The sequence below is a fragment of the Vitis vinifera genome, chromosome 15 (assembly GCF_030704535.1).
Source record: "Vitis vinifera cultivar Pinot Noir 40024 chromosome 15, ASM3070453v1".
Taxonomy (NCBI): Eukaryota; Viridiplantae; Streptophyta; class Magnoliopsida; order Vitales; family Vitaceae; genus Vitis; species Vitis vinifera.
The window spans coordinates 22,644,665-22,661,515 of record NC_081819.1 but is presented as its reverse complement, the minus strand read 5'-3'; the positions used below and the strand labels follow the sequence as shown (position 1 = coordinate 22,661,515).

Sequence of the window (16,851 nt, the reverse complement as noted above, 5' to 3'; positions counted from 1 at the left end):
TTGCTTTTTCCATTGTTTTGATATATTTTCTCCCATTGATGGAATGATTCTAAGAGAAGGAGAAGCACTGTCACAGAAAAAAGACGTGGATGCCATGAAAATAGTTAAGGAAAGAAAATACTAATATCTTGTTTGGTTGAAAAAAAATTAAGGGAAAAAATAGAGGAAAAAAAGGAAGAAAAAAGTGTTCTTAAAAAAAACAATTACTAGTTAGAGCCTTATTTTTTCATAACTGAGAAGACACTAAGTAGAACCAAGTTATTTTTACATGTGCATATTTTGAAACTCTTTTTTCCGCTAAATAAATGTTCTTAAAATTTAAATAAATTTAAGAACATGTTAGGAATCAACCTTGAACAAAAACAAACAATCAGAACTCTTGAGTTGAATGAGCAAGAAGCACCCCATTTGATAGAAATTACACTGTAGAATCTGTGGTCTCTAAAAGAGAAGTAGATCAACAAAAATTCATAATTCCACCTGAATCTAGAGATGGTTTTAGTTACAACAAGTAAACAAAATTGATAATTAGCAAAAACAGAATCACCTGTCTTCCTCACGCCTGTAAGCTACCAATCACAGTTTAAATTCTTGGAGCTGCATCAATGGAAACAGATATCTCAGAACAGGGAAGGGAAGGGAAGGCAAGGGAAGGCAAAAGAAAAAAAAGGGGTATTTGCAGCTATATATATAAATAAACAGTTTCAAGCCTACCTCCACCAATTGTCGCTTCGGGCAACCGCTCAATTGAATACTGGTGTTTTGTAATGTACATTATTGGCACACCAGGGACCTGCACATTGAAAAGAAATTTCATTTATTAGAACTTGATGCACCTATCAAAAATATATTGGAACTTGATGCAAAGTAATTATCAAGTCATGAGCATCATCAATTCATTTTTACCTTGCGAATCCTTCGCTTCAAGTCTCGATCGCATGTAGCAACAATGTAGCATTTATGCTGTTTTAAACAAAGTATAGTACACACATTACTCATGCGAAGAGGATAGTAGAAGATAACAGAGCAATTTGGACAGTTATAATGACATTCAGCTGCATAGCCCATTAGATGATTGATTTGGTATGGTCCTGTATCCAGAACAACAAGGTTGGGGTAAGGGTGGAAACTCGGGATTATGGGAACCCATCAATCGGTTCAAGCACGCCCGAATATCTCATGGATGGAGTTTTATCGTCAGTACACATATGATTTGAACATTAAGGCTAGTTTATGAAAAATATTCAATCAACTTGAAATTTAGACCACTGGATGATGTAACCCACATTTTTTATCAGATAATTTGGTAACTACTCATATTCTGTACTCCATGCAATGCATTTACACAAGATGTACAGCCCCACAGTACAAAGCAGATTGGACAACGGAAATTTTTACACAAAATGAATATAGCTTGGGATCAATGTATATAGAAGCCCGAGATAATACACATGTAAACATGGTGCAGAATCCAAATCATACCTGAGTAACTCTATCAACAATACAGTCATCAGCATAAGTTCCCTTATGAGTACAGAGTAATCTTTCAAACCGAGGATCCTTTGCAATCCTGCCAAGAAAGTAGATCAAGAGACATCTTATCTTTCTATTTTATGGTAAAACTGGATATCAATGTCTCAATTTCTTCAATTGGGAATAAATATTCATCTCCCTTTTTTGCAGCTCTTATTTCACATGCACGCATAATTGTATAGTTTTGACTCCAATATAGCTTAATAGGGTGAGAATCATCAAAAATATTTTCTCAGTGAATAGTAGGGCAAAACTACTGAAAATCACAATTTCATTGAGTAAAACAAATGAAAATTTACCTCAGAGCCACGCGGTATTTCTGACCTAACTTCTCAAGCTCTGCCATCACACAATCCGTGATACAAGGAGTGCCTTTAAAATTAAAAGATAGAAGGAAGCAACAAAGACAACAAAATAATATAAGAATCCCATCACATAAAAATACTTTCAGATTGATAAGATAAAAAATTTAGTCAAATTTGTGCCCAAAATGTTTTGAAGCGGACAATTTCAACATAGTGAATGTACAAACTACCATGGTAACATCATAATTTCTTAGAGAAAGACTAACAGCATTTAGGAATGAGCTTAAATAAATGCCAAAATCAGTAACTTCATTGAACTCACATTTTGCATATAAGCAGTCCATCATCCCTTTCTCCAGATCAAGCTGCAGAAGAAGTCAGAGAAAACTCATTAGTCATCGTTGAGAAATGCTTAGGATAGTCATTGCAAGGTTAATTCTTGGAAAATGAAACATAAAAGAGCAAGGGTCCGTTTTGGCAACGTCTTAAAAAACAGTTGTCAAAAAACCATTTTTGAGGACAATTTTTAGGAATAGTTTTCAATTGTTTACTGGAATAAAATTCTGTTTGGAAATTCAAACATGAAAAACAATTTTCTCAACTATTCTCATTGAAAGTAGTGTCCTCTTATATATAATGTAAAAACATTCAAACTATTATTTATATTTTCAATTGTTCTTTAGAACACACTACAAAAACACATGAAAAAATCTCAAATTTGTTCCAAAAAAACACCTGTTTTTAGAAGAATTTTGAAAAAACTGTTTACAGAAAATTGTCAAACATGTGTTTATGCTAGAAAACAATTTCCAGGCCCTAACATTCCATACCCAAATGCCATAACTCACCTTCAGCAGAAGCTAACAAACATGCGGTTGGGCATTTTTATTTTTTTCGGATACGTGTAAATGTATTAGAATAAAAAAGAAGTATACGTGATGTATACAAAAGCAACCAAAAAACCAAAAAGAAGCGCGGGAACACAAAAACCAGCAGTCATGCCCTACGAAGAGCCTATCCGGTCCACAAACTCTAACAACGATAGAGATCTGTCCCCAATATACAATCTTACCCACTCCTAAAAGGGATTCAAGAAACAACTCTTAATTGTTTGATCCAAACTTTCACAATTATTTAAAGCTCTCCTATTTCTCTCCCTCCATATGGACTTAACATCGATTGGGCATATTCACCAATGGGCATCTAAGGACTTACAATGCATCATATGCTAGCACCTTGGAAGTACTTTTCCTGCTTTTTGAAGCAAAAATCACATCTTCTAAAACTCTTAAAAACCAAGAAAGACACTTCCAGAATTCCAAAATCACATAACAATTACTAGCTTTCACAAAAATCTAAAAGAAAATTCTAAAAAAAAAAAAAAAAGAAGAAGAAAAAGAAAAGAAAACTTGAGATATATTCATATTTAATACACCCAAGAAAACAAAAATTGAATAGAACCTAAACAAGATCATGTTCCCTACGTTAACAAAACAACAGTAAACACTCACTTTATTCTGAATAGAAAAATTGATGAAATTGGTATCCACCAAAACCCGATAAGGCGGCCCCAAAGCAGTGTTGTACTTGAAGAAAAGAGCGGACGGAACATATGGCCTGCATCCTCAGAAAATTAAATAATAATTTAACAATGATTAAACACAGCAAATTCTGAAATTAATGCAGCGGAAAAATTGTTTATTAAGAAAAACTTACACATTTCTGGAGGTTTTCTCTTTGTTTTCGTCCTTCTTGGTAGGGTTCAAAACCTCTTCTTTGTGTCTAAATAAAACCAAAAACAAATTCAAGATATATTCAATTGAAGAAAATTAGAGGAACATAAATCTATTACAGAGAGGGAAAAAAATCTGTATAAAAGAAAAATCTTACTTTTTAAGTGCTTTGGAGGTGACCATCTTCTTCATGACAGCAAATTTTTGGGCTTTCTTTGCTTTTCCCATGTTTTGATGGATTGAAGGCCAATAGAAGATTACAAAATTGAAACGTCGTAGAGTTGTTTTTCTGCGCCAATTCAAAGAAATTGCTCACATTAATTTAGGGTTTTTTCTCTAGGGTTTAGGGCAATTTCCGGTAAATTTATAGCATTTAGGGTTTTTTTTGGGAGCGAGGCCTCACCTAATGTTTTCGAAAACAACTCCGAAGCTTCTGAGGGCTTTCTGGAGAGTGGTCACCAGTAGAGGGCTTGTCGGAGAGTTGCTGCCGCTCAAGACGCAGAGAGCCGCAGACCGTATTCAGTTGTAATCGGAACCGAGAAAAACAGAGTTTTCTAGAGATAGGGTTTAAAAGAGGAAAAATAAATAAATCAAAATTTTTTATTATTTTATTTTATTTAAAAAAAATTAATTTAAATAATTTAAATGACTTCCTCCCAACCCTCCACTCATGTATTATGATTACCTTAACAATAAATTTATTTGAAATTTACATATATTTTCTAAAAAATTTATTTATTATTTATTTCCCTTTATATATTAGAAATTTAGAAGTTAATATTAATATTTTTATCTGCCCATTTACACCAAATAATTATACTAATTCTCCAAAAAAAAAAAATCAATCTTTGCGGAACTATTAGTATGGGCCTATTTTACTCAAGGGAATCAAAACAACAATTGCTTGGATATGCAGATGCATAATATCTTTCAGATCCATATAAAGAAATTCTTGCAATTCATGAAGTAAGTCGTGAATGTGTATGACTAAGGTCAATGATTCAACATATACAAGAAACATGTGGACTACCTTCCATTAGAGGCAATGCAACCGAGTTACATGAAGATAATGCTGCTTGTATTGCACAAATTAAAGGAGAATTCATAAAAGGTGATAGAACTAAGCATATCTCCCTAAATTCTTTTATACTCATGAGCTCCAAAAGAAAGGTGAGATCAATGTTTAACATATTTAGTTATGCAATAATCTAGCAGATCTATTCAAAAGGGCGTTACCTTTGACCGCATTGAAAAAGTTAAGGTATGACTTTGGAATACGAAGATTGAGAGATCTACCATTTGAAATGTTGAAGAAATCATAATCATGTCTACATGAGAGGGAGAATGATAATATGGATATACTGCACTATTTTTTCCTTCATCCAGGTTTTGTCCCAATGGTTTTTACTGACAAGGTTTTTAACGAGGCATTTATAGTAATTCAAAAGAATATTGTACTCTTTTTCCTTCACTAGGGTTTTTCCTAGTAAGGTTTTAATGAGTCATATTCTTATGATCATCCAAGGGGGAGTGTTATAAAATATGAGAATTTATCGGATTTATGGGGACTTGTGGATGATCATCCATATTGATATATATTTCTTTGTGACTCCCTATAAAAAGGAGATACCTCTAATGAAAATTATTCTATTCTCTTCCTACATTTTAATTTATCTTTCACTTTATAATTTTACAACAATAAAATAATTTTAAAAATGTCATAGCAATAGATATAGTAATTTGAAAGTAATTCTAAAATTGTTTTAAAATTTTAAAATATGAAAAATATTTAAAAAAAACAAAAAACAAAAAACATATCAAACTATTCCATTTTTAAGCTTATTTTTAAAAACATTACTAAATAATTCCCACGTTTAGATTTTTTTTAATTTTTAAATCATTATCATTTAAAACTCAAATTTTAAAATAAATAAAAAAAAAGAAATAGACAAAAAGGAAAAATAATTTTGTCTTTCATCTTTAAAAAGATATAAATATCTGAGTAAACTTATGTCAATTTAAAAAAAAAATATTTTTCATTATAAATTATAAATCAAATAAAAATGTGCAAATTCTTTTTTTTTTTCTAATAGAAATAAAAAATAAATTGATTTTTTTTTTTTTTTGAGAATTAGTATAACTATTTGGTGTAAATGGGCAGATAAAAATATTAATATTAACTTCCAAATTTCAAATATATAAAGGGAAATAAATAATAAATAAATTTTTTAGAAAATATATGTAAATTTCAAATAAATTTATTGTTAAGGTAACCATAATACATGAGTGGAGGGTTGGGAGGAAGTCATTTAAATTATTTAAATTAATTTTTTTTAAATAAAATAAAATAATAAAAATTTTTGATTTATTTATTTTTCCTCTTTTAAACCCTACCTCTAGAAAACTCTGTTTTTCTCGGTTCCGATTACAACTGAATACGGTCTGCGGCTCTCTGCGTCTTGAGCGGCAGCAACTCTCCGACAAGCCCTCTACTGGTGACCACTCTCCAGAAAGCCCTCAGAAGCTTCGGAGTCGTTTTCGAAAACATTAGGTGAGGCCTCGCTCCCAAAAAAAACCCAAAATGCTATAAATTTACCGGAAATTGCCCTAAACCCTAGAGAAAAAACCCTAAATTAATGTGAGCAATTTCTTTGAATTGGCGCAGAAAAACAACTCTACGACGTTTCAATTTTGTAATCTTCTATTGGCCTTCAATCCATCAAAACATGGGAAAAGCAAAGAAAGCCCAAAAATTTGCTGTCATGAAGAAGATGGTCACCTCCAAAGCCCAAAAAAGGTTTTGCCAACTTTAAAAAGGTGGTTTTAAAATCCTTAAATCGAATCGATTTGTAGAACACTTGATCTACTAAATGGAACTCATCATGTAGTGGATCTCATTCCCTTCTATGTTACAAATATGGCATATTTTTTTTTTCCAAGGAACATCATGTAATTCTCTAAATCATGGCCTCAACAAAAAAAATAACATATGAACATCACTAAAAGGATTGAGATCCATCATATAATGATTCCCACTTAGTAGATCAAAGTCTGCTAAAAATCAACTCTTTCAACCATCCATTCATGAAAATTTTTGTTGAATCTGATTTGAAACCCAATTCAAAATTCAACTTTTGCTTAAACTTGCACGGAGCCATCAAAATAATAATAGCAATACTTTCAAATCAAACTCATTTCAATACACTTGATCCACAGTGCATCAAACAATAGGTCCCATTCCACTTCATTTTGGTGGACCAATATGTGAGAAAGTCATTGAAATGGTAGTGAATTTAGAAAACACATTAAGGGAGAGAAATTAAGTTTTAAGGGAGAGAAATTAAGTTTTACTTTGAATTAATCCTCTATTTCTAGTTTCGAAACAAGAAAATACAATGACACAAATCGATTCTTTTTTCATTCATTTGCCACGAAGTTCAATGTGCAAAATGCTTTGAAGATATGAAGATATTAGAGCTATTCAAAGAAGTTGACACAAACTCCTTTACCAAAAGACAACAGGAAATAAAAACTAAAAGCACAAAAATATTCCATCGCCTCATTTTCCAGAGACAAAAGACATATATAGCAAAATTGGTAGTCTAAAATTTCTTTTTCCTTACTCAGTTTCTCAGCGACCAACCGGACGGAAATCAACAACATAAAAACTTAGGAAAACGCATCAGATCTTAAACAATGCAGCATTTCAAAATCAACAAAGAGAGAAACTATACACTTCAAAAGCATAAAAGAAAAACGAGCCGAACAAAAAAAGTGCAAGACAACAGTGACAACAGATTTCCTACCTGCCAAACAGGTCCGGTGACGATTTTCCTGAAAAATCTAAACAAAAAAAAAAAAAAACACAGCTATGAGTCATCAGAATTAGATAGAAAGCTGTGAAACGTTTGCTATGATCTAACCCTCACCGTGGAGAAGAGAGTCGCCGCACGGAAGAATTCTAGGGTTTAGGGGAAGAGATCTATTTATAGTGAAGAAATTGGGGGCGTAACCGGGATTTCCAAGAACACAATCCTGCGTGACTGTAATACCCTCATAGAATTGGAGATTTCATCCTTTTGAGTACATTGATGCGAGCGACAAATGGGGCATATTGGTAAATGACTGGACCCGGGTAAGTTGAAATTACCGCTATGGGGAAGACATGATTAATGCGTTGTGGCGATGCAATAGGGGGGGTATTATTACCCTTACTCCACCAAATTAATCGATTTAATTTAAATTGACATTAATTAAAATTTAAAAAATTAATTTATCCATTTTCTATCGATTTATAGGATTCAGGCAATAATATAATGTTTAAGAAAATGTGATTTGGTTTAAACTAACTAAAATCTTTTTTTCCAAAAAAACCAAAATAATAATTTCGATTTTTCATCTTATTGAATCAATAATTATCTAAATATTGAATAATTCGATTTTTTGGATTTTTTTTTTACCCAAGTTGTATTGAATTAAATATTTTGACAAATAAAAGTTAAGACTTATTAAAATAATGTCTTACAAAATAAATAATATTTTCAAAAATAAATATGTGGACTTAGGTTTACAACTTTTTTATTATTAAATAATAAACCCATTTCATGAATTTTTTATGTAAAAAATAAATATTATTTTTTTATATAAATAATAAACTTTTTTTATATGAAAATGCATTCTTTTATTTATTTTTAATACAGATTTTAGATAAAATTATTTCGAGTGGATGTGCTTTAACAATTATCTAAAAAATTAATTTTTATATGAAATTTGAAAATAATGGTTTAAATTATTTAACTTACCATAAATTTAAGATAGTAAAAATATTTTAATGATCTTTCTCCTCTCTCAACTGCTCCTTCTGAAACGATGTCGTTTGCTGTTCCAATTCCATCTGAGAACATTCATATTATCTCTTGATTCCCTGGTAATATGTTCCAAAGTGTATAACTAAATTTCATCTTAAAAAGAATCTCAAATCCCAAGTCCTGGTATGAATCGAAGAAAAAAAATATTAGATCTAATCCAGCACCAAGATTTGAATAAAAAAAAATAGTAAAGAATAGAACAAGATAATCTAGATATCATTGAGACATCAAAATTATACTTTACAGCCATTGAAGACTGCCATGCTACATCCAATTGCTCCAAATGCCAAATATTTGAGTTTCTTCTCCTCAATGTTTCCTCTGCAAATAGGCAAAGAGTGTTATAACCCCAGTTCCATCCAAAACCTTCATCTCCATGACAATCAATGTAATATAATAAGAATACGTTTGATAGTGCTTTTAGAAAGCACTTCCAATATAAAGAGTGAAAAAATCAAGCGTTCAAAAAATTTCAGCAAATACTTTCAAAAAGTTGAAAATTATTTGTAGTGTTTGTTGGAGAAGCATTTGATAGGTGATTCTTTCACATATACTTATAAAGAAAACACTTTCGTTAAAAGCACTTCGAATAAAAAAATTATCAAACACACTTTAATTCTCCATAGCTTCAATTCAATATACCTTTCTCTTCTTAAATTTTCTCCCTCCACTGTTATTGAAGCCTGACATTTTCTCACCAAAATCTTCCTCCATGGGTAGAGTTTTAATCTCATCATAAAAACTGTCTGTCAAACCAAGCAGCCTGAGGTATAAACACAACCAAAAGTTAAAAACAAATGATCTACCAGAAAACAAAAGATAGCAAGCTTAGTAGACCAACTCCATGCAGATTCAAAATTATACGGTACATACCCATTTCTCGACTTCCTTAAGTGTTTCTCTTTCTTTTTCTCTGTTCTTGTAAGAGGAGCGCGAGTAAAAAGTTCCTCCTCTTGCCGTGCCCGCTGTTCCATCTTTTCCTTGTATCTGATGAGTTCTCTACTTTCAGTTCCAACGATTTCTCTCACCTGTGTTTTGATTGTCAATTGTCAGTAGTAAAATATTAATCTACGTAAAGTCATCCAGGATTAGGAGTAGTAAAGCGGTAAATCCAGAACTAACCTCTTCAGGTCTCCCCTCTAAATCATCCATCAGTTCTCTTACGTATGCACTCTGCCTAGCCTGTCTTAGAGTCTCTTTCTCCTTTCTCAAAACGTTTCTTTCTTGTTTCGACATCTTATCCTCTTCCATAGATGCAGGTGCAAATTTTGGTGGGCGATACACACCACCGACACCACCCTATAATTCAGAAATGAGGAATTAGAAATCAAAAGCATTCGGTTTTTTCTTCATATAAAGGAAGAAAGAGGAAAAAGATGAACAATGGCATAATCTTCCAATTTGTATTTTGGATACTTTTAACACCTTGACCAACCTCAGAAGTCATATCTGTCTTGCTAATCAGCATGTCTGGGTTTGGGCGATATTTCAACAAATCCTCTGTGTTCTGAGTTTCTGAATCCTTTTCACCTGAGCTTACTTTCTCCACAGCATTTCCAGTAACCCTTGTCAGCTTCTGGATTTGATATTGAAGTTTTTTGTCGATGGGTCGAATCTATTATGAAAGAAACATGAAAACTTGCTTAAGAATCATAATCATGGTATAAAGATTGATAAAGCTGAATCCAAACATACACAGACCTTTTCCAAAAATAATCTTATCTCTACAAGGCTATGAACAACAGGATGTCCTTCAATTGAGAGACCTTTTGCCTTTCGGAGTAAATAATAGACTAGTGACTGGCAATAATCTAGGAGCAACAAATGTTTTGCCTCGAGATAGCTCATCCCATCTGCTGTTGGAAAATGATCTGCTTTCACCTAATATATCAGACACATAATGTATTAAAATAAGGAAAGAAGTAGATGGGATCATTTTTTCATTTCCAAAAGAGGAACAAGATGAAGAGTTTGCAGGGAAGAAGAAGACAGCATAAACTATTTGTATAATAAAATTTAAACAGAAGTTGTTGAAGATTGAAACTGTATGTGCTTTTTGAAAGTGCTTAATGAGTAATTTGCTTCCATTGATTTTGCAGTAGAGCAGGAGTAAAACAAGAATGACCATGGCAGACTCAAAAAAGAATGTAGCATAAACTGGCAAAAAGAAACATGAAATTGGGAATTGCTGCTCAAAGATTTCAAGACCTTTGCTGTTAGAGCTTGCACTTTACTCCTCACCGCATCCAATCCTTCTTTCATCTCTTTCAACACTGCAACTAGCTGAGAAGCTTCTCTATACCCCATAAATTAACAAAACCAATGGAATCATATATTTATAACAAATCTATCACTTAAAACAAAAAATAACTTACATTAAAATAAAATAACACACAAAATTGAATTCCAAACTCACTTCCTTACTCTCTCAATATTTGTCGTCTCCCCCTCCATGGCTAACAAAGATGCCACTGCTAAAATCCACAAGCCATTTCAGCACAAAACACTAATAGATAAATAAATAAATAAATAGATAAATATAAATCTTTCTTTTTTTTTTTTTTGATAAACAAAGGCATGTATTAAGAAACGCCAAAAAGAGGGGGCACCCTACAATACACAAAAATTTCAAAACAAGCACTAGTTAAGACAGAAAAAACCTAGAAAAGAGCAAGGCTAACCATATAAAAAGCATTCAAGAAATTCAAAATAAAAGGGTTTTCCAATCCCAAAAACTACTGAGACCACTCTAAAAGTGATCGGATAAAGAGATCCTTCAAACTTTGATCTGACAATTCTTCTTCTTTGAAAGTCCTTTGGTTGTGCTTTCTCTCTCCAAATGCACCAAAATAGGCAAATCAGAGCCAATTGCTAAACTGTTTTTTTTTTCTTTCCTAGCCCCTTAAGTTTCCATTTTAGGAGAAGATTTCCCATTAAAGCCAGAAACACCCAAACCAAATCAAATGTTACTAATAATAAGGTCCAAAGCTCCCTTGTCTGATCACAATGAATCAAAATGTGATCAGTTAATTCTTCACTATTTTACAAAGGCTACATGTGTCAACCATGGACCATCCCCTCTTCATTAATGTGTCCACAATTAACATGTTTCCCAAACAGCTTCCCAAGCAAAAAAAAAAAATGAGTTCTAAGAGGAGTATAAGATCCCTAAATCTCTTTGGTTGGGAATATTAAACCATTTTCAGCCCTTAGAGAATTACAATAAGACTTGACACTGTATTTTCCCCTCTTATCATCTTTCCATATTAAAGCGTGCTCCCTTTCTTGCACTTTTAACAAAGAAATGTGTTCCAAAAATGAGTCACCTCCTCTACCTCCCGACAACCACCTCCACCCCCTTTCCTCCCCCATAAGTGTGCAACTGTAGCATTTTTGTGGGATGCTAGCTCAAAAAGTGTAAGGTAAATGTCTTTCAATTTAAACTCCCTATCCCAACAAAGTCTTGTACATTTACCATTTCCTATACGGATATTAGTTCTAAGAATGAACTCTTCTCATCCTTTTCTAATGTCTTTCCAAAGGCTTATCCCATAGGAATCCCTCACCTTTCTAGTAGTCCAAAACCTTAGGTGTAGGGGAAAAATTATTGGGGCTTTTACACTATTATAAAGAAATATACTTATGTAATTAATTTATTGTATGAAATATTTTTATGCAATTAGGAAAAATATAGAAAGACAATTTGACTAAAAAATGGTCTCTTTTTTCAAAATATATGAAAAACAAATTATTATTATTTTTTTTTTAAAAAGTCAATTTTAAGAACATAAAAATGACAAGAGGAAGAAACAAAAAAATAGAAATAAAAAGACAACAAAACTAAGAATATAAAAAAAAATAAAAAATAAAAAATAAAAAAAAAACACCTTTTTTTTTTTTTTTTTTTTGATAGACAAAAAAAACATGTATTAAGAAATGCCAAAAAGAAGAGGTGCACCTTATGTATACACAAAACATCCCAAAATAAGCACCAAACATATACAAGGTTAGCCTACAAAAACAAGGCAAGCTAACCATAAGAAAGAGCAACTAAGAAGAAAAAAAAAGCAAAAGAAAAATAAGCAAGATCATCTTGACAAAGTGATTTTCAAACATGATTATAGATAAATGGTGACTAAAAATTCCTCGAGGCTATTTTAAATGGTCTTGGAGATTTGTAAGTGAAAGGAATCCTCGAAATGGGTAATTGTAAGAAAGTGCAGATAAGATGAAGAGGGATAGTATACTAAAGAGGTGAAAAAACATGTTTTAAGGTTGGGCCTGGGAACAGGGTGAAGTTTTGGAAGGACAAGTAGTGTGGGAATACATTTTTTAGGGAATCATTTCCAGAGCTCTATTTTATAACTTCTTTAAAAAACGCTTTAGTGGGTGACCTTCAAGATGATGGTAGCTAGAGTCTTAGGCTTACAAGGCAGCTGCATGATTGGGAATTAGAGGAGGTACAAGTCTTTTTTGGGAGGTTGTATGAACACGTTTATTTTAGGGACTGACAATGTTATGGTATGGTTGCCTACAAGGAATGGTACTTTTTCAACTAAGTCCTTCTATTCTTCTTTGACAAATAGGAGAGTGGAGTTGTTCCTTATGGCACAATATGGAATTCTTAGGTGCCATCAAGAATTACCTTCTTTGCTTGGAAAGCAACATGGGCCAAAATTTTGACTCTAGATCAGCTCAAAATGAGGGATAAGAGAATATCTAATAGATGCTACATGTGTAAGAAAGAAGAAGAAACGGATGACCACATTCTCATTCATTGTTTAAAAGCATGCATTTTATCCCATGTGATTTTTTGCACTTTTTAGTGTCTAATGGGTGATGCACTCTTTAGTTAGAGGGGTTCTTCTGAGCTGACATGGGTCCTTTGTTGGAAAAAAGATAAAAAATGATTGGAAGGTTGCTTTGTTGTACTTGTTTTGGACCTTATGGAGGGAGAAAAATAAGAGAGCTTTCGACAATTGTGAAAGCATGGACCAAACAATTAAAATTCTTTCTTATATCTTTTTTGGGAATTGGATTAGATTGTATATTGGGACCAGTTCTTTGTCACTTTTAGACTTTGTGGATTGGTTAGGCTCTCTATAGGGCATGGTTGCTGGTTTTTGTATCTTCATGTCTTTTTTTGGTCTTTTGTTTACTTTGTACACGTCATTTATTCCTCTTGTTTTTGTTTAATACAATCCCTTTTTACCTATTAAAAAGAAAAAAGAAAACCTAGCCCTCAGTTTGGTTTCCAAGAAAATAGAGCAATAAAAGAAAACAATTTTTTTTCGCATCTTTTGCTTCCAAAAAAAAAAAGAAAAGGGAAAAAGCCACTCGGCACTGTGAATGTTACTGTATTCCTAATGTTGGTGACAATTTTACAATTCAGAATTTAAATTGCTTTTTCATATTTTCTCTGTATCCAAACTAAATCTGTTTTTATACAATAAAAATCATTCCAAAATTGAAAAGACCGCCAATCTAACAAAAATTTCAGCTAATCCAAACTGGCAATAGTTCCACGGCGGTTCAAAGAAAAACCCTAGAATTGAAAACTTCCAGCAGTTGCGTAACCGACAATGCACTCAGTGAAAGCCGACCCTCTGTTTGGTTACCAAGAAAAATGAAGAAAAATAAACGAAAACAAATTCTGATTACAATGTTATCTCTCTCATTTTCTTTGCCGCCAAAAAAGAAAAAAGAAAAAAAAAAAACCTTCAACTATGCCAAAGAGTCTTATTTTCTGTATTCTCGAATCCTATTCAAAATTTTCTTTCATTTTCTCATCGTTTCGATTGCATCTGACCTAGAATTCGATTGAATGAATTCGAAATATAGATTGAAACAGTACCTTGAGGCTTTGAACACGGAGATGGACAGAAACGCAGCGTTTGTAGAAGGTATGAATCGTATGATTCGATGCTTGTGTGTAAACAGAGGTAGGAGCCTACTGGCTACGTGAGTTCGGAGTGGTAATAATGGGTTGACCATGACTATGGCCCGGTCCAAATTTTGAACCATTGGGCTGTAATTGGGCCGATTTCTACTTTATGTCCCAAATCTCTTGAGCTAACTCTAATTCAATCCAACCTCACTTTACTTTTAAGATTTTCAATTCATGTCTAGTTTATTATAGTTGGTTACTTGGCTTAACCGTGTTTTTAAAAATCACTTCCACCCTAAAAAATATTTTTTAAAAAAAAACCAAACAAAACAAAAGAAGTTTTACAAAGTTAAAGTCTCTTGAAAAAAACACCCCGAGCTACTCTTAAAAAAAACGCTATAAAAAAAATTTCAAATAAAAATACTGTCAAACATACTTTAACCGATCATGTTTAATTCGGATTAAGGTTTCAAAATTTTAATAAATAATTTATTCTTTTTCAAATCTATATCAACATATACTCATTAATATATTAATTTTGTAATTAATTATACTTCAAAATGAATTAAATTGACACCATAATAATTTTATACTATTTTAAGAAATTATACGATGAATATTTAAAAATAAATAAATAAATAAAAACTTCATAACTTTTTGAAAATGGGGGATTTGGGTCATATATGGATTAACTTATAACATATCGAAAGTTTTTTACTTATGTTCATATTTTAATAATTCTATTAAAAAGATAAAATATTTAAAAAGTAAAATAATGTTTTTATTTTAACTTGTATAAAAATCTATTTAATAATTAATAATTAATAAAAAATTTATAATATCGATATCATTTTTTAAATTATAATCCCACCTTAATTTGGAACCAAAGTCATAAGAGAGGGAAAAGAAAAAAAAAACGTGAGTGGAATTTTTTTTTAAAACATGCAAAATTTATTTTTAATTGTTAAAAAGATTTTCAACATGTTTGAGTACATATCACTTTAAATATCTGTAAATGCTTAAAAACTTCTAAATTTAAAGGTCAAATATGAATATTGAGAATGTTTGAATATAACTTTGGAACTTCCATTATACACTTCTCCATGCTATTTGTTTTGATTTTCGAAAAGCAATTTACATAAATCAATAAATATTTTGGACCAAAATCACAATATATATATATATTGAAAATTATAAATATAATATCAATTAATTTGAAAAAAAATATGTTTTTTTTTATAAAAACAAAGTGTTTTAATATGAGACAGGTTTTAAAAATTAATAAATGATGATTTTATCAAAACAATTTATATTTTATGTTTTTTTAATTGACGATTACTTTTAGTTTAGAATATATTTTTTTCCCTTTTAATTAAATATATTCTCCTTAAATTTTCTATTAAAAAATAAAATCCTTATTTATCTAAAATTTTTAAAATTATCCAATTTATTTTTATTTTTAAGAAAAACATTCTCAAAATACATTTTCCAACTAAGAATGATAATGAAGTGATTTTTTTAAGGTACATGTCATACCCGTCCATAATCGAACAAGTTTGAAATTTAAATAAATATGTTAAGAACGAGTTTGAATTTTTTTTTTAAATGCGAGATGGGTTCGGGTAGATTTGGGTATTATCTTATTCTGTCTAATTATATATAAAATTAAATTAATTTAAATTTAAATATATTGTTTTTAATATAATAAATTTCAACTAAATAAGTTATAAAAAATGATAGTATTTTAATTATTTACAAAATATATTTATTTAAAAATGATTAAAAAAATTTTAAAACTTTTCAAACAAAAGTTAAAAGGATATGGAAAATTTACATCCTATCTGCCTCACCTTTTTTAATAAAACAGATATAAATATTATTTTGAATAAATGAGATAGGATTAAGATAAGGGTGATCTGTCCAAAACTCACCTTATTCCCATCCTATTTTCAACCAAACCCTTAATAGTAAAGTCTTAAAATATATGCAAATAAAAAAAAATTATTCAATGATAAATTATTTTATTTTATTTTTATTTAAAATGATGATATCTCTCAATTAATATAATAGTTTATTTTATATGCTCATTATAAATAAATAAAATAATTTTTTTTGGAATTATAGTCACATTGAATATGTTATTTTTAGTTATGTTTTATTTAATTCAATGGTTTATATACATTTTCAACGGTTATATAATTTAAAATTTATATTAAAAATAAAATTAAACATTTTACACATGGCATTCACTATTATACAATTTTGAATTTTATATAAAAAAAGGGTATTTTACACGTAATATTTAAACACGTTTTAAAATAAAAGAAAAAAATTAAGTCAAAAATTAATATTTAAATTTATCAAAGAAAAAAAGGGTTAAAAAAGGGCAAATATTCACTCCATGAAGATATAAAAAAGGACAAATATTCATTCCATTAATAAAGGGGTTGGACCCAGACCGAAATTACGGAAATGCCATCGGAACATGATTATTTTTCTAGAATCAAGCACAAAACCCAGTAGAT

The 16,851-nt window shown here is 30.8% G+C and overlaps 2 protein-coding genes and 1 long non-coding RNA gene across 12 annotated transcripts; 1 reads left to right on the top strand and 2 right to left on the bottom strand.

The window, feature by feature from the left end:
- Positions 1-379: 379 nt before the first annotated feature.
- Positions 380-7,660, bottom strand: LOC100249458 (uncharacterized). 6 transcript variants are annotated; one of them, XM_003633901.4, is made up of 12 exons: positions 7,501-7,659; positions 7,307-7,414; positions 3,975-4,096; positions 3,729-3,860; positions 3,555-3,620; positions 3,350-3,455; positions 2,161-2,203; positions 1,833-1,905; positions 1,483-1,570; positions 907-963; positions 715-793; positions 380-597 (listed from the first exon to the last, which is right to left on the bottom strand). In XM_003633901.4, the coding sequence occupies exons 4-12, from the start codon at positions 3,797-3,799 to the stop codon at positions 584-586; spliced, it is 597 nt and encodes a 198-aa protein (XP_003633949.1). In that variant the 5' UTR covers positions 3,800-3,860; positions 3,975-4,096; positions 7,307-7,414; positions 7,501-7,659; the 3' UTR covers positions 380-583. The 6 variants fall into 6 exon arrangements, with proteins under 6 accessions (XP_003633949.1, XP_010661783.1, XP_002267791.2 ...); XM_010663481.3 differs by having other exon boundaries at positions 3,975-4,125; positions 7,378-7,414; XM_002267755.5 differs by having other exon boundaries at positions 3,975-4,055; positions 7,378-7,414.
- On the top strand, positions 5,931-7,415 carry LOC132255156 (uncharacterized). Its single transcript, XR_009467782.1, has 2 exons — positions 5,931-6,122; positions 6,237-7,415. It is a non-coding gene; the product is annotated as an uncharacterized LOC132255156 (long non-coding RNA).
- An 844-nt stretch (positions 7,661-8,504) lies between the features above and the next one.
- On the bottom strand, positions 8,505-14,395 carry LOC100243158 (uncharacterized). 5 transcript variants are annotated; one of them, XR_787801.3, is made up of 10 exons: positions 14,294-14,394; positions 10,856-10,910; positions 10,648-10,735; positions 10,141-10,320; positions 9,875-10,054; positions 9,562-9,738; positions 9,313-9,467; positions 9,082-9,202; positions 8,679-8,760; positions 8,505-8,559 (listed from the first exon to the last, which is right to left on the bottom strand). XR_787801.3 is itself a non-coding variant. In XM_010663484.2 (9 exons), the coding sequence occupies exons 2-9, from the start codon at positions 10,891-10,893 to the stop codon at positions 8,749-8,751; spliced, it is 951 nt and encodes a 316-aa protein (XP_010661786.1). In that variant the 5' UTR covers positions 10,894-10,913; positions 14,294-14,395; the 3' UTR covers positions 8,505-8,748. The 5 variants fall into 5 exon arrangements, 4 of the variants coding, with proteins under 4 accessions (XP_010661786.1, XP_002274529.1, XP_010661788.1 ...); XM_010663484.2 differs by having other exon boundaries at positions 8,505-8,760; positions 10,856-10,913; positions 14,294-14,395; XM_002274493.5 differs by having other exon boundaries at positions 8,505-8,760.
- Between the last annotated feature and the right edge of the window lie 2,456 nt (positions 14,396-16,851).